Source organism: Carcharhinus amblyrhynchos, chromosome 4, assembly GCF_965287045.1.
Source record: "Carcharhinus amblyrhynchos chromosome 4, sCarAmb.v2.hapA, whole genome shotgun sequence".
NCBI lineage: Eukaryota > Metazoa > Chordata > Chondrichthyes > Carcharhiniformes > Carcharhinidae > Carcharhinus > Carcharhinus amblyrhynchos.
In genome coordinates, this window is record NC_137327.1 from 77,855,276 (window position 1) to 77,881,870 (window position 26,595).

The window sequence follows — 26,595 nt, forward strand, 5'->3', positions numbered from 1 at the left end:
AATGATAGGAGCAGGAGTTAGCTGCGCTATTTCTTATGGAATCCAGACCCACGTTACTGCACTCCAGCTTGAAGCAGTTATTTCATAGGGGGCAGCCAGAAAGTTGAAGTAAGGGGAAAAGTGTTTGAGGGAAATAGATGTGTTTATATCACACCCAAAATTGTGCAATGGTGTGAACACAGCACAAATTTCACTCCTAGTTTATCTCAGTTATTAATACATTAACAAGTTTAAACTCAAGCTCAGGTTAACATTAAATAATCCAGTTTCACTTCTTTATTTATATTCCATTTAGAAAATAACCTTTTCCTCTCTAATTAAAAATAAACATTGCAGAGTTCTTGTTGAGTTTGGTAACAAGTATGGAGAAATCAAATGACTTGTCAATTACCACTACCTGTAAAATAAATACATCAAAAATAAATATACTTCAAAGTTGTATGTTAACTCACTACTTTATAGAAATAGCAGATTATTGCAATCTCATTGAAATGAATTGTATCAAAATACTTTTTTTTGTCCTGTATACTATAAAATTCCACCCCAAGAATAGGGAAAACCAAAAAAAAAATGCTCCCTACATTGCAAAAGTCAACTTTAAGCATATATATCCCCTGTTAGTCCAACACAGTCTGACGAAAAAAAAAGCATTGATTTGTAAAGAGAACCTAACCTCATTACTGGAGTTCTATTAAGCTAACATACTGGATTTCCTTTACGGTCCCTTTTCTGAAGCAAACATCAAACAAACGAGCAAGAGTTAGGTAATGTTAGCTCAGCATTTTGAATAAAGCATCAGTCAGGACATACACAAAGCTCAACAATGTCTAAGATAGCAGTTTTTCAGTTCTTTCATCTTTTTAGAGAGGTTTGCAATGTTGTTCCAATGTTTATTGCTGCCAATTACCACAATAAGGTGGCTGCTGGGTGATCATATTCCACACAAAGCCACATATACTTCAATCATCCATCTGACAGTCTAACATCTAACATAATTTCAGTCAACCCACTAATGTCAGCTATGCAAAAGATTTAAAAGCAAATACACTTCAGCTATATGGCAAACGTTGAACTGCTGCTGGTCAATCCGTAAGAAAATATTATATCCTCAATGTCAACCTCGTGCAACCTTTTCGTTGCGTAACCAATAAAAGTGCTCCTTGCTATCATCACACAAACTCTCCAATTACGGATTACTGTGGTAATGTTAAATGACCTGCCCTTGAATAAGCAACAAAATAAAATGTGTTACCTGAAGCACATTCAGAATAGCCCCATCAATTCTCAAATTCTACTACATGATTGAGAATATGTACTTCAACTTTTCTGCAAGCAGCTCAAGCACAAGACAAGATTTTAAAAAACCCAGATCTGAACTTGCATTAACAAGTAATTTGAAATAAGTAAGTTTAAACAAATAGGAGTACATGCATTTGTAAGTAAATAAGCCATGTCACTTGCAGTAAGGGGATAGACAGAAGTGGTGCACGTAAAGCCTTCATTTTGAATCATCCAAAACAGACTGGGGAGCTCCTTGGATTTAAAACTCCATTAAAAATGTGAACAGTTTCTTTTTCTCTCCTTAATTCACTGACTAGGGTGCTGCGCTCTGATAACTGGGTCAGATAGTTATTCCTCGTATATCCACTTTGACAGCGATGGCGAGCAGGCTCTTTGATTAGGGACAGCAACAAAGCTGAGTCTTGCTTTGGCCTCACCATTCCCCAAAACCATCACATTTTCCATCAAAGGTCAATGCATAACAAATGGAAGCAATTTTTTTCCTCCTTAACTCAAGTGTTTAAAGATCAATTCTAGTTTCCACGCAGCCAGCAACGATAAATAGTCATCAGCTATTAAAAAAAAGCTTGTATTTATGTGGAATATTTTATTTACATTGCTATCTTTACAATCACAGGACATCCCAAAGTAATTCAGAGCCAATGAAGTATTTTTGAAGTGTCGTCACAGTTGTAATGTAGAAAAAAATGCAAACTCCCACAAACAGCAAGTGATAATGGTTAAGTATTCTGTTATCAAATGATGTTGCTCAAAGGATAAACGCTGGCCAAGAGGCCCAAGACAAATCTCCCTGCTCTTCATAAGCACCATCAAATCTTTTTACGTCCACCTGGGGGGCAAATGGCACCTGAGCTTCGCACCTTATCAGAAAAGCAGAAGCAATCATACCAAAATCTCTGGCCTTGTATGGGTCAGTTCCACACAGAGCTCCCTTAATGTCTTAGAATGCACAAAATCTATTCCAAACAAATCTATTAAAAACTACATGATAAACCAAATTCCAATTCATTAACTGAAGAACATCTATAGAAATCTCTGTGCAACATCCTCATATAGCTGACAAATATATTTCAGTATATGAAAACCATCCTTGTGCTGCATTAAGGAGACTCAATACCATTTGGATTTTTGGGAATTTGTTAAGAGTAAAAAGTGAAAAATAATTGTTTTGGGCTCTAAAATCAGTTTTTTTAAAATACATGACCTGTATCATAAGAAGACAAAGTAATAACAAGAGCAAAAATCCTAAAAAAATGATACCCATGGATCGGGATTTCTATGAATTGCAAGTTTAAGAAACAACCAACCTGCAAACCTTTCATCCATAGCCATAACTGTTAAATCATTTCTAAAAATTGGGAAATCAACTTTGCATTGCTATCCCCAAATATTCTCAGCAGACTGCCATACAAACAGGGTTTTATTTAACATCATTCACATTACAAACATCCCACGGTGCTCCATAGGAGCACTGCAGGACACCAAATTGGGGGCAAATGAGGGGAGCAACAAATGATGTAGCTAAAGAAGTACACTTTGAGGAGATTTTTGGAGAGAAGCTAACAAGACAAACAAGTTTAATTGCAGCTCCAAAATGTAAATGTTGAAGGCTCTGCAACAGATGAGTGCAGTTGTTGTGATTCACTTTGTTCATGGTTAAGATTTAGTAAAAGCAACCTGGACAAGTTGAAGTTTGTGCAGAATGGAGCAAAGGCAGTCAGAAGTATGTGCAATTTGAGAAAATAAGCCTTCAAGTGGATGCAGTTTTTGGCAGCAATGGAAGAGAAGTTGGGATGTAATTGGTGACGTCCCAAAAGGACCAGATATGGGGTTTCAAAGTAAGTTCAAGATACCAAGGAGAAAGTTGTTAGGTCAATCTGAACAAAGTTGGGTAAAGAGGAGGAATCGGTGCTCGAGATGCAAGGTTTCAGGCTGCACACAAATAGGTTTACTTCAGCACCGGATTCAGCTGTAAAATGAAAACTGATCAAACCACTGTCAACGATCAAAAGTGAGAACTAAATCAAACTAAATCTAAGTCCATTATAATTAATCTGAAAAAGATTCAAATCTGAGAATTCCAAAATATAATGTAGACCTTCAATTAAAATAAGGAAAGCATAACCAGTTAGGCAACAAAATGAAAATATGAAACTCAATGTCCCTTTTTCAAAAAAAATTGGATAGAAAAACCTGAGTCAGTGTCTTCATCTGCCGTGGCCATCAGGGTATATGATTACAAACCCACACATTCTTATCTGGCATAGAGACACAAATGAAGTAAGCAAAATTTACTAAAATGTGCCAATACCATACAGACTATGGAGGAACATAGAACATAACAGCGCAGTACAGGTCCTTCGGCCCTCGATGTTGCGCCGACCAGTGGAACTAATCTAATGACCCTCTAACCTAAACTATTCCAATGTTATCCATATGCCTATCCACTGACCATTTGAACGCCCTTAAAGTTGGCGAGTCCACAACTGCTGCAGGCAGGGCATTCCATGACCTTACTACCCTCTGAGTAAAGAACCTACCTCTGACATCCATCCTATAAATACCACCCCTTAATTTAAAGCTATGTCCCCTCGTATTAGCCATCACCATCCAAAGTAAAAGGCTCTCACTGTCCACCCTATACAATCCTTTGATCACCTTGTATGCCTCAATTAGGTCACCTCGTAACCTTCTTCTCTCCAATGAAAATAACCTCAAGTCCCTCAGCCTTTCCTCATAAGACCTTCCCACCATACCAGGCAACATCCTGGTAAACCTCTCTGCACCCTCTCCAATGCCTCCACATCTTTCTTATAATGCGGCGACCAGGACTGTACACAATACTGCAAGTGCGGCCGCACCAGAGTTTTGTACAGTTGTAACATGACCTCATGGCTCCGAAATTCGATCCCTCTACCAATAAAAGCTAACACACTGTATGCCTTCTTAACAACCTTATCAACCTGGGTGCCAACTTTCAGGGATCTATACACATGTACCCCGAGATCTCTCTGCTCATCAACACTACTAAAAGTCCTACCATTAGCCCTATATTTTGTACTCCTGTTACTCTCACCAAAGTGAATCACCTCACACTTTTCCGTATTAAACGCCATCTGCCACCTCTCGGCCCAGCTCTGCAGCTTATCTATGTCCCTCTGCAAACTGTAACATCCATCCTCACTGTCTACAACTCCTCCAACTTTGGTGTCGTCAGCAAATTTACTAATCCATCCTTCTACACCCTCATCTAGGTCATTTATAAAAATGACAAACAGCAGTGGCCCCAAAACAGATCCTTGAGGTACACCACTTGTAACTGAACTCCAGGTTGAATATTTCCCATCAACCACCACCCTCTGTCTTCTATCAGCTAGCCAATTCCTGATCCAAACTGCTAAATCACCCTCAATCCCATGCATCTGCATTTTCTGCAATAGGCTACCATGGGGAACCTTATCAAACGCTTTGCTAAAATCCATATACACCACATCAACTGCCTTAGCCTTATCCACCTCTTTGGTCACCTTTTCAAAAAACTCGATAAGGTTTGTGAGGCACGACCTATCCTTCACAAAACCGTGTTGACTATCCCTAATCAATTTATTTCCCTCTAGATGATTATAAATCCTATCCCTTACAATTCTTTCCAAAACTTTGTCCACAACAGAAGTAAGGCTCACTGGTCTATAATTCCCAGGACGGTCTCTACTCCCCTTCTTGAACAAGGGGACAACATTTGCTATCCTCCAGTCGTCCGGCACTATACCTGAAGCCAATGACGACATGAAGATCAAAGCCAAAGGCTCTGCAATCTCCTCCCTAGCCTCCCAGAGAATCCTAGGGTAAATCCCATCCAGTCCAGGGGACTTATCTATTTTCACACTCTTAAGAATGGCCAACACCTCCTCCTTATGTACCTCAATCCCGTCTAGTCTACTACCTGGTATCGCAGTATTCTCCTCAACTACACTGACAGTTTCCTGCGTGAATATTGACAAAAAATACTCATTCAGTGCCTCTCCTATCTCTTCAGGCTCCACGCACAACTTCCCACTGCTGTCTCTGACTGGCCCTAATCTTGCCCTAACCAATCTTTTATTCTTGACATACCTGTAGAAAGCTTTAGGATTTTCCTTGATCCTATCCGCCAAAGTCTTCTTATGTCCTCTTCTAAACTCTCTCTTTAGCTCCTTCCTGAAAGCTCAATTCTAGTATTTTTTCCTGAGTTCACTAACCTCAATCTTGAATTCTGACTGTGGACTAAGATCGAGAGCTGAAAGGTGAAAGCAAAAAATTAATCCTGATCACCAACTAGAAACGTAGAGCAGAAACTGCATATATGAACACGGAAATGAGGGCAGGACTGGTCTCAGCTATGATGTTCCCTGCCGCCAAGTTGTTTATTTACAGTTCTCATATGAAGACTTTCTACTCGAGTGAGGCAGAGAAGGGGTGACTGCCTGTGGAAATGTGCATCAGCATAAGTCATTCCCTTCAGAAATGTATGAGTAGGGGAAAAGAAAAAGAGGAACCATTAAGAGAAACAAAAAGCATCAGTTTCCTGCTTGCTCCATGCAACTACATGTCGCACAGAAGAGAATTTTTTTATTCATTCATTGCTTGTGAGCATTGTTAGCTAAACTAGCATTTATTGCCCACCACTGTTTGCTCTCAAGGTGGTGCTGAGCTGTCTTCCTGAAACACTGCAGTCCATTGACAGAATCAGTATTTGGCACAGTTCACCAGATCTGACCGAAAAATACCACAATCATTAGGAAATTATAAGAATGGAAACATACATTTCAAACTTCAGCCTAGCAAGAAAACCTTAATCAGAGGAATTTGACTTTTGTCAGTATTCACAAACTGCAACAGAGGAACTGCATCATATCTCATCTCAGGCCCATTTCATGCCCTACAGACCTAATTTACAAACTAGTCACTCTAAATAGCTTTTTTTGGAATAATAGGACCCTGGTTTCAACATCTCCATGTCAATAACTACAGATAATTGAATCACAAATTGATTACAAGCCATGCTTTAATTATAATTTATGGCAATAAAATAATTAACCAGGGTACAATGGTCACAATATTATCTCCTAGCATTTCCTCAAGCTTAACAAGGCAGGCGTTTATTTGATTTGTCTAGTTATAGAGGCTACAAATCTAATTAGCAAACCCAAAGCTAAAGTTCTACATTTGAAACTCCCAATATAAATCAATGACTCATGAGGAAAAATTAAATTTAGTGATGATTTAAGATTGACTAGCATGTGGTTAAAAGACTAATACTATCCTCAGGCTAAATTGTATAAGGGCAACATCATGCAATATTTACAGGATTTAAAACACTAATTCAATACCAACATCACTAAGAGAGCTCAATAATCAGTATAAAGACACAATCATTGCTCGGCATAAGTCGTTGCAGTGCTCCACAAACATCCTTCTGAATACAAGCACACAACAAAGCCAAGTGGACTTTTGAGTAATTGAGATGAGGATACAGATTTATGGAAAGTACAAGAGATATATTTTTGCTGTCAGGGTTCCTGTCATTGGTAGAACTGAAATTTCTGGATAAAATGTAGCGCACATATTGAATCTGAGCTGGAACATCTGATGGAGATAGACATGATGACGAGAAAGGAATCAAGAAGAGTGGCCATTAATGGGCAACTGATTTGGGAAGATGGAGGTGGAGTTGAGGAGGGATGAATTTCTGAAGAGTAGGGCAGGGAGGCAAGGAGAATTATACCCATCACTGCCGTGCCTAATCTTTCTCTCATCTGGCATTGACGTGTAAATTTATAGCAGAGGTAACTGGAGAGCAATTAGAAGTTGTTTTTATTCCTCTCCTTGGTCTGAAGATATTGGACACAATAAAGAGTATTTCCACTCTAACCTAGCTGATGTCAGCAAACAGCACAGGCCAGCAACTTGGGACTTTTCTGAACTGTATGCCTCAGCGCCACATCACAAGTGCACACAAACACTGAATAAAGCGTGAAAGTCAGAGTAACCTTTACATAAACTAATTCTGACATAATGATGTTCATTCAGGGAATGCTGCAAATAAAGATGCAGCATTTGATTTGTGGTGCTCCTTCAACAAAACAAATCAAAACAATTTGGAAATACTTTCATTTTAATTGTAACGGCAATCTTTTCAGGTTATAGGTATAAAGTGGAATGCTTATAATATTGAAAAGGAACAAAGAGTGGCACAATACTTGTCAAAGGAAATAGTTGACAGAAAAATAGGAGCAAAGATCAATTTAAACCATGGAAATGGAATAATTCCTTCACCTATAAAGTCACAGAACCTGCTATTTTAAAAGCCACAAGCTACACAGAGAACAACTCAAGCCAAACTGAGACAGAGAATCAAAATCAGTTTCTTGGCAGTCAGAGATCATGTGAGTGCAAGGTATGCAATTTGTAGTCGACGGAAAGGGAAATGGAACTTATTTGATTGTTCATGGAAAATCTTAATAGTTAGAAAAGATGTCAGCCTTAAAAATAAGGAACAAAGAAAATTACAGCACAAGAACAGAACCTTCAGCCCTCCATGCCTGCACCAACCATGCTGCCCAACTGAACTAAAGCCCTTACTCTTCTGGGGACCATGTCTCCCTATTTCCATCTTATTCATGTATTTGACAAGATGACCCTTAAAAGTCACTATTGTATCTGCTTCCACTACCTCCCCTGACAGCGAGTTCCAGGCATCCACCACCCTCTGTGTAAAAAACCTGCATCATATATCTCCTTTAAACCTTGCCGCTCACACCTTGAACCTATGCCTCCTAGTAATTGACCCTTCCATCCTGGGAAAAAGCTTCTGACTATCCACTCTGTCCATGCCCCTCATAATCTTGTAAACTTATGTCAGATTGCACCTCAACCTCCATCGTTCCAGTGAGAACAAACCAAGTTTTTCCAACCTCTCCTCGTAGCTAATGCCCTCCATACCAGGCAACATCCTGGTAAATCTTTTCTGTATCCTCTCCAAAGCCTCCACATTCTTCTGGTAGTGTGGTGACCAAAATTGAACACTATATTCTAAGTGTGGCCTAACTAAGGTTCTATAAAGCTGCAACAAGATTTGCCAATTTTTAAACTCAATGTCCTGGCCAATGAAGACAAGCATTCCGAATGCCTTCTTGACTACCTTATCCACCGCGTTGCCACTTTCAGTTAAGTTAAAGCATTTGCATTAGAGCCCAGATATGGTGATAAAATGCAGGCAGGTCCTTGTGTTTCTCTCTTTTCTCCCTCCATTTATGCATGGAGTACAGTTCAAAAAGTAGCAGGTTGTTTTCACCTCATTTTTCAGCAGAGAAAGACATTTTTACAATGAAAATATTGTCTTTGACTTTAATCACATGGCCATTCTTCACAAGTGAGCATAACTAACAGGTGACAACTTATTTATTCAGGACACGTATCAGATAAGACCAATCCTATTCTCAACCAACAAATTCAATTTCCAGCAGGGAGCACCATTTTTCCTTGAACTGCCCACTTAATGCCAAGAACACAGTGGCACAGCGATTAGCACCAATACCTCATAGCACTAAGGACCCCAGTCTGATTTCAGCCTTGAGGAGCTTGAACATTCTGCCCGCGTCTGCATGGGTTTCCTCCAGATGCTTTGCTTTGCTCCCACAGTCCAAGAATGTGCAGATTAGGTGGATTGGCCATGCTAAATTGCCCCTTAGCGTGCCATGATATATGTAGATTAGAGGGATTAGTAGGATAAAATACAAGAGAAACATTGCCCCACATGCACTTAATCTCTTTTAAATAAAATTTTGTTTGCTGTGACTGCATTATCTCATCCAGGCGGTTAAAGTGACTGAATTTTCACTGGATGCATAGTTGAGATGGAATATCACTTTTTAAATAATTAACAAAGCAATGTAGGACTTAGCCAGAGTTTACACATTCAGGATTCTGAACAATTATTGTGTCAACAGTCAAATGCCTACCTTTATATTCTAACAAGGAGAGGTTTGATATGGGTTCAGTACCGCAACCAGCAATATTCCTGACCTTAGGAATGACATTTGAGTGAGTGGACACAAGAAAAAACACCACATGAAGGAACTTCACTGAAGATGATGATTAAAAAAAAAAATCAAGAAACTTACATTCCTCCAACTGTTAACTACACAGTAATAATTCTCACAACACCAGGTTAAAGTTCAACAGGTTTATTTGATATCACGGAGCGCTGCTCCTTCACCAGGTGAGAAAGAGCAACGCTCCGAAAGCTTGTGATACCAAATAAACCTGTTGGACTTCAACCTGGTGTTGTGAGACTACTTACTGTGCCCACTTCAGTCCAACAGCAGCATCTCCACATCATGTTAACTGCACAATAGCAACAGCACCATAGGTCAAGTGTGGAATCTTGGGCCTACAGCAATTCAGCTAAGATAATGATTTGAAACACACTATTTTATTATGCATCAATATATGTAGAATCATTGCAACATTAGAAAAGATATGATAAGAAACAGGCCACTGCCATTTGAATAGGAAAGAAACTCCTGTAACTCTATACCACTAATACTCCATTTGATCTGATTATCCATCTCCTAGAGAGTTTATTTACTAAACCAGCAGCTACTTATACTGTTTAAACATAAGGAAATGACCACCATCTGAACTAATAACTACATTCTTAAAGTGTGGCAATATACAGGACTTCACAAGAAACAAATCAATACTGATCTTTCAGGAGCAACTGATCTATTGCTAAACATCACATTCATTTGAAACTAATCAGTGTGTCCTACATTCATTGTCAAAAATAAGATTCTGCATTAATTTTAAATCTTTCCACGGAACTGAAAGACATTATGTGACTGTTGAAGACAGCTTGCAGGCTGAATGTAGGCTTTGATGAAGAGTCATCCAGACTTGAAATGTTAGCTCTGTTCTCTCCACAGATGCTGTCAGACTTGCTGCAATTTTTCCAGCATTTTCTGTTTTTGTAAACTTTACATATCTTGGTTATTATCGCTAAAGGATCCATGACATTAACCTACTGTAAATGAATAATCACATTTTTTCCTTTTTAAAACTGGAGGGCGACATTTTATCTCCACTTCAATTCTAGAGGTAATTCAAATATATTAAGATAAAGATAATAAAGCAAAAATTTGTTTCACACACAGCAAAATCTCTTGCTGTTAGAATGAATGCAGCTAATCTGCTGATTGACACCTTCCCTGACCATTTTCCTGTTGCTACGTTTGCCATAGATTCAAGTACACCAAAGGAGACCAGCCCTGATAATAACCATGTCCCCCTACCCGGCCAGTTAGATAACTGAATTTGAGATTAAATATTCACCCATTACCAGTAATCCTGCAGTAGTTTCAACAGCACAGAGCTTGCCTGTTTAAAATACATTATAATGGTTTCAAGCTTTTTTTTTAACCAAAGGCCACTCAATAACTCTTTTGTTTAGTTCTAATGAGGGATTGAACCTGAAATCTTAATGCATTTTCTTTTAGATACAGCTCAATGCATTTCAGGACTTGTGTGTTTATCACTCTAGATTTCCAGCATATAGATTCCTTTGTCGGCAACTTAAATAAGTAGTTCAACTGGCTTAAGGAAGCACAAAAGTGAAACTTGAGTTATCTTCTTTGAGCTTCTATGTTCCCATTCAACAGGCTTCATAGGGTTTTTGGTTAATTTTTAATACTAAAAGCACCAATCAGTGCAGACTCTGAAGCACAATGATTAGACTGTTGAAGGCATAGCTTGCAGTTGATTATCTGAGAATTTCATGGCCAAAGTACAAATCAAATCAATTTTTTCAAACACCAATTGTTAAGATCTTACCAGCAACTTTGGATTCAGTATTTAAAGAAAGCCTGTAATAAATTCTAATGTCACCCCGCCCTCAGGCTTTTTACATAGCTAACTGTCCCTGACATTTTTAGGTATTATTGTTCAAAACACTTTCAATTTCTCCTGTACTGACCTGACTGATCACAAAAGTCTGGATTCACAATGCCATTTCCATTAAAAACAATAGAGAATTTTTTTTTTGTAAATCATAACTTTTTGCACTCAGTGTACTAGTCAGCAAGGATATTTGCTTTGTTCTCAAAGATCTAAGGGGACTTTGGAATGCTATTCCTAATAGTGCTCAATTAAAGACAAATACAAATGGTGAGTTATTATTCTAAGAACTATTCTAAGTCACAAGGGTCAGGACGTCATATAAATCAAAAAAACTTAGTTGCATGGTTTTCAAAAGGTCAGAGAGAAAAAGGCACTAAAGAAATGACGGTTCATGCATCAACGCCAAGGTCACTGTTCTCTTCTATGGAAAGGTAGCATGACTTCATCTATTACAGGCACAGAAAGGCAAACCAGCACTTAAAAGTGGAATTCAAAAGAACCTTTAGAAGTGTACAAGTTCATAGCACAGACTGCAATCATTCAGTCTATCCTTGCTGTATCAGCTCATGTTGGAGCAATCAAATCCAATCCAAACCTTATCCCACAGTCTCTTCCGTAGTTATGCATCTTCCTCTATTTCAAATACTTATCACATTTTACCAAAATCCTCCAAAACATGGGGGGAAGAAAGTAGTTGCACTCAACAAACTATACAATAGCCACCTTTATTTTGCCGACCCCTTGTAATTTTCCAATTTGTTGCTCAATGGACTGCACGCAGGAGTTGCAGGTCATTCCCTCCACAGATATGGTGATGGAATTCATTTTGCCTTTCCCGCCCGTTCTTCTTTGGTCTTCACATCACTGGAAATGTAAATAGCAAGGATAAATGGGTAATCAGATAAAAAAACCACAACTAAAGCTTCTAAATAGCTCCAGGGAAGACAAGATCTAGCAAACAATGCCTTCCTCTACACTCCACAGACATTACTTGTCCTTACAATAAATTGAGCAAATGTTCTAAAGATAGTTTGTAGAAATCTATGCATATGCAAGCCTACTATGAAATTCAGAACAAACATTTGACAACAAGGTTTCCTAGATTGGTACTGAAGTTGAGAGGGTTATCCTATGATGAGAGGTTGAGTAAATCTGGCCACCTTCTTTGGAGTTTAGAAGAATGAGAGGTGATCTCATTGAAACATAGAAGATTCTGAAAGGCCATAACGAAGTAGACTCTGAGAGGCTGTTTTCCCTGTCTGGGGAATCAATGAGAGCACAGTGTCAAGGTAATGATTGATCATTTAGGGACGGAGATGAGGAGGGATCTCTTCACTCAAAGGGTTCTGAATCTTTGGAATTCTTTATCCCAGAAGGCTGTGAATGCCCCAGTGTTAATTATATTTAAGTCTGGAATTAGACAGATTGTTGAGTTTCTTGGGCAGGAAAGTGAAGTCAAAGATCAGCCATCATCATACAGAATGGCAGAGCAGGCTTGATGGGCTGTATTTCTCTTACGTTCTTGCGTACAGCACCTTTAATGCAACAAAATGTTCCAAGATACTTCACAGTGTAAGTTTATTAAGAAACAAAATGTTACACTGGGCAACATCGAGAAATAGTAGGGCGTGATTAAAGTTGTTTCATACAACGTTACGCTATTTTCTCTCCTTGGCAAATAGTGTGGAGCACTGCAAGGATTTTGCAGACTGATTAACAATTTACTTTGAGCCGTGTGAATGATCAATCTGTAACCAACAAGTCTTGAGAGTAGGACTTGAAACCAGGACCTTCCAACTCAGACAGGCTTGCTACCAACTGAGCCATTCAAGTTTCTGGTCAAAGAGATAAGTCATAAGGAGAATCATAAAGGATGACTTTTCCATGATTGTTGTTTGGATGAAAATTAACAATACAATTATCACAATAAAATGCACCATTATAATAAGTTAGAGGCCATCTTTTAATTTTGTCTACCTTTAAACTTTCTTCCTGCCTGGCTCACTCCTGCCCTTTTCCCTCTCCCAAAAACCACTTGAAGGGAAGGTTGGGAAATGGATTAATGTTTACCACGAAAACATGGCATAATTACAGTTTGATCCCAAAAATATCACTACCACTATTTAACTTATATAATCAATAAAAAAGTGGTTATCTAAATGTCAGGGTGGCACAAAGGTTAGCACTGCTGCCTCACAGCGCCAGAGACCCGGGTTTTATTCAGGCCTTGAGTCATGGTCTGGGCAGAGTCTGCACGTTCCCCCCCGTGTCTGCACGTGTTTCCTCTGGGTGCTCCGGTTTTCTCCCGTTTTCGGAAAGACATGCTGGTTAAGTGCATTGGCTATGCTAAATTCTCCTGCAGTGCACCTAAACAGGCACGGGAATGTGGTGACTAGGGGATTTTCACAGTAATTTCACTGAAATATTAATGTAAGCTTACCTGTGACATTAATAAATAAACTTTAAACATAAATCAGCAACTCGCTGTAAGTGAGAATACTATCAGATGTTTTTTCAAAGCTGCTCAATTATAGACGAGCCTATTATTCATTCCTGAGTATATATGATCAGATTTAAATAATCTAAACCACACAATTTTCCTTCTAGCCTGATATACTTCAAAATATTTCTCACCAGAACACACAATTATACACCGCAATTCCCCCAGACATTACATATATATTACAAGCGCTCACTATAATAAAGTTCTACAGAAATATCCTTTTACCACAAAGCCACCTGCGTAGTTTCTTTGCATACACCAACTATATTATTAAAAAACTATAGAAAAATTCTATAAAATGTCTCACCACAAAGCCATGTACACAGTGCTCTGACAAAATGCAAAGTCATTATCATCTCAATGCATTTGATTATCCCTTTGCCTGAGTCACTAGTGTGTGGGTTCAATAATAAGTCCAAACATGAGCACATAATCCAGGCTGAAACTGGTGTGCGGTGCACTATCAGAGGCGTTGCCGTGTAGAGATCCCGTAAGGGAGCAGTCCACTCTTTAATTGAGAAGTGCAGCAAAGATCATATCAAGACTTATGAACAATGGTCAATAGGAGTACAGCCACACATATGAATCTCCAGGAGGGAACAGCAAATAGATAGCTGAAAATCATAGGCTTCCTTCTACACAACAACATAGGGAAAATAAAATGAGGTTGCATTGTAATTGTTAAATACTTATTTATGTTTCTCAGTTAGAAACACCCTGCAAAGGTAACACCAGGCTTTGTTGGTCATCTGCTAATCATCATCTTAAAACCCTCTCTTTAGCAAGCTCGAGGGGCCAAATAGCCTACGCCTGCTCCTAGTTCTTACGTTCTTTGTCCTCACTTTCAACAAAGCATGAAGACTGCCATCATCCCATTCTTACCTATCCAGTCATTATAAATAATTTCCTGCAATGGCTTTTCTTCCCACCTTCACACTATTATATTCAGGGTCCTGGTTTATAAGGCTATTGTTGTTGACCACCCTTCTTTCCTGCAGAGAAACCCAGACAATCAATACCACTTTAAGATTCTTGAGAGATTTCATCAGCAGTGCTTGCATTAAATCCTGGACATCAAATGGGCGGATCTCCACTAATATCCTCCATAAAGCTACAACTACTAGCATCGAAGTCCAGCTATCACAGAACCAACTCCAACGGACAGGCCATTGCGTTTGGATGTCTGGAAACCACCTCCCTCGGCAAGCTCTCTTCTCCCAGCTCACCACTGACCAATATTCAAAGGGCAGCCAAAGGAAAAGGTATAAGGAAATGCTCAAAGCCATGCTAAAGCACAGAGGCATCAACACCACTAACTGGAAAGAGAAGGCTATAGATTATTTATTGTGGTTCCACCTGCTCCATCAAGGCGCGATGGCAACTTGAGGGGAGATAGAATGGCGGTGGCAGAGGAAGGAGAAAGAAACCAAGCTGGGGTTGCAAATTTCACTCCCTTCTGCCCTAACCGCAGAAGAACTTGTGGATGCTGAACTGGGCTCCCGATCAACTGTAGACTCATCAAACCTGACAGACATCATTCTCAATTTCAACCACTGACGATGACATCTAGAATCTATCAAGGATATATTCCTTATTTCACCTCCTAGTATTAGTGACATCATTCAGAAACATAACCTTAGGTTCTACATGTCTGCTTTTGACATGATAGCTCAATCTCATAAGATCTTCTCTTGATCCCACCAATGGCTTGGTGTTGTCAGTCTGACTGTCTGACATCTAGTTCATGGTTCATAGAATCCTACAGTGCAGAAGGAGGCCATTCAGCCCATTGAGTCTGCATCGACCACAATCCCACCCAGGCCCTATCCCCATAACTCCATGCATTTATCCTAGCTAATTCCCCCGACACTAAAGGGAAATTTAGCGTGGCCAATCCACCTAACTAACACATCTTTGGACTGTGGGAGCAAACCGGAGCATCCGGTGGAAACCCATGCAGACACAGGAGAATGTCTAAGTGAGTTTGCACCGTAACCCAAGCCAGGAATCAAACCCCGTCCCTGATGCTGTGAGGCAGCAGTGCCAACCACTGTACCATCCTCAAATGGTGAATCATAATTTCCTTGAATGAACTATTGGCAACATAAACATTGTCTTCAACTCATGCCACACAATGATTTCTCTGGACTGTTGGCACTACCCGATCCTGCCACCATTCAACCTGAACCAGACTTTCTACAACCTTGAGCTAAGCTTCCAACCTGAATAGATCTTTGTCTATTTAAAGTAACTTCACTATGTTACAAATGCTATACAGATGCAGGTTATTTCCACATAAATATCACTATCTTCACTCCCACTGGTGCCTACCAAGTTTAGACCCATCATACATACTTTTAAAATCAAACTCGATTATTTCAATCCTCAGCCTTTCAAAAACTTGACTGAATCTAAGCTCTGCCTGTGTCCTGTGCTGCGCTAAGTTCCATTCATTCAACGACTATATGCTCCTGATCTGCATTTTCATTTGGACCACCGTCTTGAATTTAAACTTCTGACCTTTGTGTCCAAATCCCTCATTTGCTTTTCACTCCTTGTCTTTGACATTTCGTCCAGTCTTACACCTCTTCCAAAATCCTGCATTCCTGAAACTATGGCCTTTTAGCACATCATCTCCCCTGCCCTCACAATCCCATGGCTCAGATTTAGCCAGCTTGGCTGTAAAGTCTGAAACTTAATACATTAAGCAATCAATTTATTTCTCTCTCTCTTAAGATCCTCCTTAAAGCCTAACCCTCACACCAAGCATCTAGTCAGCCTTTCAATGACCACTTCTTTACCTCATACTAATATTTGTTTGATTGTATTTCTATGGAGACTTAGGGTATTTTCCTGCATTATAACATTGTCCTTTCAATATCACTACGTAGTAAACAATCCAATGTGTACATGAACTCTTACAATACTAGCTTTGCTTCAACACTTAATTTAAAAACATCATCTGTGTGATTTGTCAATGTGTGCTTAGAATCATAGAATTCGTACTGTGCAAAAAGAGGCAATTTGACCCATCGAGTCTGCACCAACCACAATCTCACCCAGGCCCAACCCCCATATCCCTACACATTTACCCGTTAATGTCTCCAACATACACATCTCAGGACACTAAGGGGCAATTTTTAGCAATGGCCAACCAACCTAACCCGCACAATTTTGGACTAATTTCTTACGTACAAATCATTCTATTTTGCAGTTTTTTTACTGTAGTTCTTGTAAATCAATTTATTGATACTCTCTTATGTAAAATATTTTTGACCATAGCATTCATTCTCATTAATTTCCCCTGCTTTACCCTGTTGTTTTCATCCAACTCCGTTTGAACCTCCTGTTTATTTCCAGGAATTGGAGCCAGCACCAGCTTCAATCCCGGATCTCACCCACAAACGCATTTTATTAAAAGCAAAGCTTTATGCCTGCACTGTAACATCGGTAGCTACTCCTTACCTTAGGCCTTCAACCCGAATACAAGCAGCAGCTCACCTTCTCCTCACTGCCCCGCCAGTGGTTGTGATCGCTCTGTCGTACACCCGGAACCTATCGTCGCAGCCAGTGCTCCCCGGAGGAATGGGATTGCGGGGCGGAACCCACTCTACGCATGCACGTCGATGACGGTGGGGCGGGCGGATGTGCTGACGTCACTGTGCAAGGCCTATCAATCAAAAGATGAAAGGTCAGGTGCTGGGAACCTATAAAGGGGACAACTGGCCCTCACCAAACACTGGAGCCTCAACTATTTTGAAATAGTAATCAACTGATAGGCGGCATGGTGGTTAGCACTGCTGCTTCACAGCTTCAGGGACTTGGGTTTGATTCCCAGTTTGGGTCACTGTCTGTGTGGAGTTTGCACAGTCACCTTGTGTCTGCATGGGTTTCCTCCCACAGTCCAAAGATGTGCACGTTAGGTTGATTGGCCATGCTAAATTGACCCTTAGTGTCCTGAGATGCTTAGATTAGTAGGTAAATGTGTAGGGATATGGGGCTAGGGCCTGGGTGAGATTGTGGTTGGTGCAGACTCAAAGGGCCCGATGGCCTCCTGTACTTTTGGGTTTCTATGATTCTAATTAAAAACTTTTTGGCTAAGATCAAATATAGTTTTTGCGTCCTACACTTGGTTGAAATCATGAAGTTAAATTGAGACTTCATTTCAAGCAATTTTTTAAAGCAACATCTGGGCCTTTTGGCTAAGATGCAAATAAAATCAATCCTTGGAGGCAGTGCAATGCCTGCTCCAAACAGCTTGGATCATGTAGATCAAGCCCAAGACAGGAAGTGGTGAGCCTGTCTTGTCAGCTTGGATCTGAAATGTCTCACTTTTTGAGACTTTGAATAGGACTTTGGATTAAATTGGGTATTAAAAAAGTTCAACTAATTGAAAAAAGAGGGATCATCAAAACTTGATTTGATTTATTATTGCCTGATGTATTGGGATACAGTGAAAAATATTGTTTCTTGCACTATATGGTAGATTTAATAAATATAAATTTAATAAATCATTCACTAACTCAAAAAATCTCATTTATTAAATCTCCAAAAGTGGTATTGGAATTTTTACTCCTGACTTCAGTGCACATAATTTCTTGTAATAACATACATTGTACATCGTTCTCATAGCTTGATCAAGTTTTCCTTTGGGATTTATTTAGCCCAGCGATTACCACTTGCCATATCATAACATTGCGTGTAAGTCCTTGCTTCCTTTAGGCATCATGTTCTGTCTGAGCGGATCCATCAAACAGGACATCGTTCATTTGACATGCTGCCAGTCCTTCGAGGTGGTTGACAGCGTCCTCTGAAAGATTTCTGGTGCTGATGTTTGAAACAAAACCTCTCCAGTGGTGTACTGAAGGTGTAAGCAACATAGACTCTTCATCGAGAGGTAGTTGCCAAAAACGTAATTAGCATCTAGCTTTGTGAAGATTGAACCCTTTCCCAAATTTACTATGCTGTTGTTCACAGACAACATAACAAGAACTTTGGGTTTGACAACTTACTTCAGTTGGGTAAGATCTACAAAAATTCAGATAGATCTGTTGGATTTTGGCATTCAGACCATTTCCAAGCATGAGCTTGTTGGTTCTGTCACAGGTGAAGTTGCTTCAACATGGAGGCAATCACTTTCTTTACCTTTGGCAAGAATGGATGAGCAACTTCTCTGAGTATAAATAACAACACTGGATATTACATGGTATGCTGCATTCAGTTTTCCTAGTCCAGTGAAGATTGTGGAAATACAGTTTTGAAGATTTTAGGGTGATCTTCTCAGCTTCCCAATTCCTCTTCTCTGCAAATCAGATGAAAATCAGGCTTTCCTGCTTAAGAGTGAACTACTCTGGTTCAGTATCACATTTATGGTTTCAGTAATTTCTATATCTGTATATTGAAGGGTTGCATTTAGTTGTACCATAACCACAAGTTCTACACCTCTTGTGTAGTTATATGCCTGATGGCTAAAGAGAACCTTTTTCCAGCCACAGTTCAGTATCAGAAAGAACCAATACTGCTACAAATGTGTCTCACCTGAAGCATAGTCATCTTGTTTCGTTCTACCAGGATATCAGCACTCCACTTGGTCCCTCAATCTCTCCAAGGAACAGCATTCCCACATCATTGATACCTTCTATTTCATGGATCTTACCACCTTTTTTGCTCATACTGTACAGGCTTCTTCTGTCTATAGGGTCCAATGTGACCTTTCTTTCTGAAAAAATGGCATTTGGCCTCTGTAAGGGAAAAATCTTAATAGTTTAGTAAAGATTTTTAAACTATTAGACATTAAAGCACTGACAGAACTACCAGCATTGAGTTAAATGACTTTAAAACAGAATTAAAAGCTAACAAGAAAGCAGTTTACACACATATAAAATGCGGCAAGAGATTGAACAAATGATTATGATTTAAAACACATCGGTTCTATTCATAGAATAGAATCCCTACAGTACAGTAATCCTAACCCATCAAGTCTATACTAACCACAATGCCCCCCAGGCCCTCTTCCCAAAACCCCATGCATTTACCCTAGCTAGTCCCCCTGACACGAGGGTCAATTCAGAATGATTAATCAACCTAACCCACACATCTTTGGACTGGGAGGAAACCAGAGCACCCTGAGGAAAACCATGCAGATACAGGGAGAACATGCAAACTCTACACAGACAAAGACCTGAGGCTGAAATTGAACCTGGGACCCTGGTGCTGTGAGAAAGCAGTGCTAACCACTGTGCCACCATGCCAGCTTGCTGATATATGCTGATATTTTAAAATATTAATGTATCTTTAAGAATCATTGTTCATTATGGCCAAAGACAGATTGTGGCAAAGTATAATGGTGAAAGGCTTAGGACAGAGCTATATTCTAAGAGAATATTGAAGCCTTGGGAATATGCAAGGTTTTATCAGCAGACTTTCAGAACACTTAATTAAATTTCATGAATTGGGCTTATTCACTGTCCAGATAAGATGGATGCATGCCCAGACATGAAGTCATGTGTTAACCTGGTTTGGCAGTAACCTATAGGGGACCTCATGGGAATGTTCATTTGAACTTTGTGGCTAGCATCTGAGATTACTAGGCAACACAGGAAGTGGGGTTGGCCAAGACAGGAGCTAGCTTCCGGATTTTACAAATAAATGAAATACCATTATGCCAGAAGGTAAGATCGATTGCCTAAAGTATATGATAGGTATTATTGTTGATTTATGTATATTGAAGATGATTGATTTAATGCTAATGAAAGGCAGAAGTAATTGATAAGAAAACCTATAATTGATCTGTTTTGAATTGTATACGTCAGAATTCATTGTATAGGTCCAGCCATTCCATCTCGGGAGTTGCCCAACACTTTGGTGATTTCTCCTAGCGGCCACTGGTCAAAATAAAGGTTCTGCCTTCAAACTGAGACACTGGCTTCATGAGTCTTGTATTGTTTGAAATTTTGGCTATACCTGGCCACCTCGAAAACCCCACCAACATCCTCTTTGCTAGGACAATTTTCAGACCTGTGATTTTTCCCATCACACAGGGTGCTTTTGTGACTTAATTATCCATGCCTTTCCCTGCATCAATTCCTTGCCTGTCTAGTATATCATCTCTACAGCCACCCATTGTATATAACAGAGTGTTGACCTGTTTGCCACTCAATTTTGCACATGGCCAATTCAGTATGTGGCCAAACAGGCCACCTAAGATGGCAATTTACAAAGTTCACTGGGATAATTGGCCAAGACAGTAAGAAGTCTCACAACACCAGTTAAAGTGTCTTAAAGGTGCAGACAATGTGAGTGGAGATAGCATTAAGCATAGGTTAAAAAGATGTATATTGTCTCCACACAGGACAGTAAGTGAGATGTTGCAAGTTCAGGCAAGTCATGGGGGTTACAGATAGTGTGACATGAACCCAAGATCCCAGTTGAGTCAGCATCTCCACATCGTAATTGGCCAAGTACAGAAACAGACAGGTTGCAGCCTTAAATGACAAAGATAAACAGGTTGCAGCTCCAGACTACCGAATACACAGGAAATAGGCCATCTCAAAGACAATAGACACTTTCTGGTCAAACAGAGTTGTTTATCAAACACAGGGTGCCTTAACTCCTTATTTGGGAGGGAGGTATGTGGCCTGTGTGCCTCTAGCACCTACAGACATGGCCATTGGGTACACATGATGTGGAGATGCCGGCATTGGACTGGGGTAAGCACAGTAAGAAGTCTCACAACACCAATTAAAGTCCAACAGGTTTATTTTAACACTGTTGGACTTTAACCTGGTGTTGTGAGACTTCTTACTGTTGGGTACACACCCAGAGATTGGTGTTGCAGCACCTGATTGAACTCTATTGATCAGAGTGACCAAGCCCTGATCGATTGATTGGCAATAACCAAAAAAGGGTGCAAAACCAATGAGAGATAAAAGGTGCTGCATCATGGAAAGATCGCGCTCTCTATCTCTCTCTCTCAAGAACAACAACAATGGTGACCACCATCAGCAGCTACCACTATGAGGAGAACCACCATACCAACGACAGAAGGGAGACCAGAGCTAGAGTATCAGACCAAACTGAAGGACTATACTACACCGAGAACTATGAAAACCAACACGCAGATAAAGACCAATATCTGCCTGCGTACTTGCCAGTCACATAAAAGGCCTAGTATTGAACTTGAACTTTAGTACTCTGTAAATAACTTAGTATTGATTGTGTGGGTGATTAATATCAATTGTTGTGCGAATAAATATTATTGTGCCAACAAGTTGACTCGCAGTTCTTTGTCACCATATAAGGGTTAACTCAGCTTTGCACGTGGCACAATTCAGTACAATATCTGGTAAATATTCAGTGCCATTTCAGCCCCAGGGCTGCTTGATTGAAACCTGTGATCTGCTTGGAGGCAGAGACTTTTCCAAATTTGTTCTTTCACCATGTAATATTCTTTGTCTAATTGTGCAAATATTTGCAAAGTCTGCTGAAGTAAGGAAAATGCAAAATTTATTGCAACATTTCTAACAATGAATACATCTTAATCACAAGATTGAAGATGAGAGAGAAAAATCATGAGACATTGCATCACTTCCTGTGATTATATATATTGTGTCTTATTAGCATATCACACTGTTAGAATTAACTACTTATAATGCTGTGATGTCTAACATTTAGATGCCTGCCATGGCCAGGCCAGGGGAAGGGCCCATGAGGGGGTGCCTTGCCATTCTTTGGAGATGACCAAGAGCATATGGCTGAAGTGGAGTCTGACGTCAAGGAACAACTTCAAGTAATGTAACAGAAGCTTTCGAAAAAATTATTTCACAGGGCATGGATATCGCTGACTAGGCCAGCAGCTTTGTTCCCATTCCGAATTGTTCCTTGAGAAAGTGGTAGTGAGCTGCCTTCCTGAACCACTGCAGGAAAGTACACCCACAGTTTGTTCGGGAGGAAATTTCAGGATTTTGACCAGCGACTGTAAAGGAAGAAGTTTATTTATTAGTCACAAGTAAGGTTTACATTAACACTGCAATGAAGTTACTGTGGAAGTCACCACATTCCAGCTCCTGTTTGAGTCAATGCACCTAACCAGCACGTCTTTCGGAATGTGGAAGGAAACCAGACCACCCAGAGGACACCCACACGAATATGGGGAGAAGGTGCAAACTCTACACAGACAGTGACCTAAGCCAGGAATCGAACCCAGGTCCCTGGCGCAGTGAAGCAGCAGAGCCAACCATGTGCTACCATGCTGCCTCACGGTAATATGGAATATAATATGCGATAATAGGAATATACTTCTCAGTCAGGTTGGTGTGGGGCTTGGAGGGGAACTTACAGGTGGTGACCTTGCCCCTCTAGGTGGTACAGTTGTGGGTAGGGAAGGTGTTGTTCAAGGCACCTTGGTGAGTTCATAAAATCTATAGTGAAGGAGGAGACCATTTAGTCCATCAAGCCTGCAACGACAACATTCCCACCCAGGCGCTATCCCCATAACCCCACATATTTGCCCTCCTAATCCCCCTGACACTAAGGGGCAATTTAGCATGGTCAATCAACCTAACCCTCACATCTTTGGACTGTGGGAGGAAACTGGAACACCTAGAGGAAACCCACGGAGACACGGGGAGAATCTGCAAACTGTGAGGATGGCGCTGTGAGGCAGCAGTGCTAACAACTGTGCCACTGTGCTGCAGTTCCTTCTACAGACAGCACAGATTGCTGCCATGATGTGTAAGCAGTGGAGGGAATGAATGTTGGCGGTGGTGGATGAGGTGCTAATCAAGCAGGCTGCTTTGTCCTGGATGATGTTAAACTTCTTGAATTTTGTGGGAGCTGCAATTATCCAGACAGGTGGAGAGTATTCCATCACATTCTTGATTTGTGCCTTGAGATGAGTGCAGAAGAAGGCCATTCGGTGCATCAAGTCTGCACCAACCACAACCCCACCCAGGCCCTATTCCTGTATTCTTTAGGGAATCAGGAGATGAGTTACTCTCTGCAGGATTTTTAGACATTCTCTTGTTGCCACAACAGCAAATAGAAAAGAATCTTACTGCTTGCTGCCAAAAGCAATCCTGTATATCAGTGACTTGTGTGTCAAGCTCATTTTACCATCTGTTCACATGTATATAGCATCTTCAGTATAAAATAATCACAAATGTAAAACTGATTAATGCACATGTAGCTGTATCTTAGAATGGAATTTGGGAGTGATTTGCAATTATTGATAAAGAATGCAGTAAATCTGAAGTAGCTCCCAAAATATCTAATCAGATACAAAGAGACATCTCAAGGATATTTGACTAATCTAAACGGGATACATTATCCCTATGTAGCTTGTTGGGAAGGCTATATTTAGTAGAAAGTCAGCATTCCACCTTCCAAAATATGTTGACATTGGAGCCAGTTCAGAAATTTGTTTTGTTTGGTAGTCGAACAGGGTTGACCCATGCTAGTGTATTGTAACATTGTACATGAAATATTTAGGTAACGCCTTCAGATGTGTCAAGACCTGAGGCCACATCCCTAATCATCAGAGGAACTAGGTTAAGAAATTCTTTATTTTTTAAATTAGGGGCACAGATTTCCTCAACGTAATGTCCTTAATTTGGCAAGTGCATTGACTTTATCCAATCATTCCTATTAGCAAATCATTCCTATCTGCAAAATGAAAAGGTTATTTGGACCAAAGTTCACACTTTATTGCTTTACTGCAGTAGTACAAATAATCTAAAGGTGAATTTGGACATTATAACGCTGATACAAGGTTTGACTTCTTGGGTATTATCTTGGTTAAACAAGTGTTAGTCACTCCCTAAGTTTTCTGAGTGTTGTGCCTGTAATGTCCAATGTTTAGCTATTCAGCTTCATAGCCCAGGAGTGTAAAAATTATTTTGAACAGAATACTTACATTTTTAGCATATACGCTTCTTCACATGCACTTCCCAGTTTTGTGGTTACAAAGCTCATTGAGCTGAAATGTTAACTCTCCTGATAGATGCTGCAGCACCAAGCATTCACAGCATTTTCTTTCTTTTGTTACTGCATCCATGGAAAGTGAGCATCGTTTAGAACAGCATTTATTGCTCTCCCTAATTGATTTGTAGAAGGTGGCGGTGAGCAAGCTTCTTGAACTCTTCGAAGGTAGGTAGTGCTGCTAGGGAGTGAGTTTCAGTGACAAGGAAAGAACATTGATATAATTCCAAGCCAATTGGTGTGGGACGTGGAGGGCAGCTTGAAGGTCATGTCCCTATTCACCTGTTGCCCTTGTCCGTTTTGATGGGAGAGGTCATGGGTTTGGAAGATGCTGCCAAAGGAACCTTGGCAAGTTACTGCAGTACATCCTGTAGCTACAATGGCAGTGAATAGATTTGTGATTAAGCGGGCTGCTTTGTCCTTAGGCATCAAGCTCCTTGAATGTTGTTGAAGCTGTGTTCATCCAGGAAACTAGGGTGTACAATCAACTCCCATTATTCATCTCCATTCCATCACAAATTTCATTATCCAAGTGAACATAATTGTACATGTAGTTGTGGTTTGCGGCCCCAAAACTCCACTCATCCACAATTTAGAATGTTAAATTTTCACCTCTACATGTCATTCCCAGGCAGAAAGAGCACTTGCACTTGTGCCAGCTCTGTATATATGTAGGTTCACTGTTTGCAATTTTGTACATGCAAGAATTCATGGGAATGAAACCCTTGTGAATGGAACTCACACTCTTCCGGCAAAGCATATTAGAATATTTTGTTATGTGAAAACCTTGCTAAGAATATACAGGCAATTTGTCCCATAGTTGCACAGATTTATTATAAACACCCAAAAGAGGGAAACATTAAATACAGCCTATTAAAATCAATTCTTTCTTCCCCATTTCTGATGACAATAATTCATGCTGGGTTATGTTTCCATATGTGCTATTATCTTTCTGGTAATTCCTGTGGAACCAAACCCACTCTGACAGTACTTTAGGAGAGAAGAACATTTCGATAAGAATAATTCAATCTAAATTCCTATTTCATTTTTACTGTGTTCAGTGGCTTTATACAAAATTTTGTTCTAATTTCAATGCCCACTGCCAGATACATCAACAACATTTTCTTACTTTGGACTTAGGGCAAAGAATCACTGAAAAGACTACATCATGACATCATCAGACTCACCATGGACTACTCTGGAATTGGTTGCATTCTTGGACACACACATCTCCATCAACGACAGTCACCTCAGCATTTCACTGTACCACAAGTCCCCAGATAGCCTCACGATGCTCCACTTCTCCTGCTTCCACCCTAAACACGTTAAAGAAGCCATCTCCTATGGACAAGACCTCCATATACACAGGATCTGCTCAGGTGATGAGGAATGCACCTGAGGCACTGAAAGACGCCCTCGTATGAATGGAATATGGAGCTCAACTCATCAATCGACAGTTCTGACATGCCACAACGCAAAACTGCACTGACATCCTCAGAAGATGAACACGGGACATGACAGAGTACCCTTTGTTGTCCAGTACTTCCCTGGAGCGAAGAAACTATGACATCTTCTTCGGAGCCTTCAACATGTCATTGATGACAACGAACATCTTGCAAGGCCATCCCTATACCCTCACTACTTGCCTTCAAATAACCGCCCAACCTCAAACAGATCATTGTCCACAGCAAACTGCCCAGCCTTCAGGAGAACAGCGACCATGACACCACAAGCGACCACACAACCCTGCCACAACAACTTCTGCAAGACACGTCGGATCATCAACATGGATACCACCATCACACATGAGAACACCACCGACCAGGTACATGGTACATACTCATGTGACTTGGCCAACGTTGTCTGCCTCATATGCT

The 26,595-nt window shown here is 40.2% G+C and overlaps 1 protein-coding gene across 1 annotated transcript in view; it reads right to left on the reverse strand.

The window, feature by feature from the left end:
• LOC145342132 (copper-transporting ATPase 1-like) overlaps nucleotides 1-17,284 on the reverse strand; it is an 82,692-nt gene extending 65,408 nt beyond the window's left edge. Inside the window, exons 1-2 of the mRNA XM_080187386.1 lie at nucleotides 17,207-17,284; nucleotides 11,962-12,102 (exon numbers count right to left, since the gene is read on the reverse strand). Coding sequence (XP_080043512.1) covers nucleotides 11,962-12,063 — 102 coding nt within the window. The 5' untranslated portion in view covers nucleotides 12,064-12,102; nucleotides 17,207-17,284. The remainder of the gene's footprint in view (nucleotides 1-11,961; nucleotides 12,103-17,206) is intronic.
• Between the last annotated feature and the right edge of the window lie 9,311 nt (nucleotides 17,285-26,595).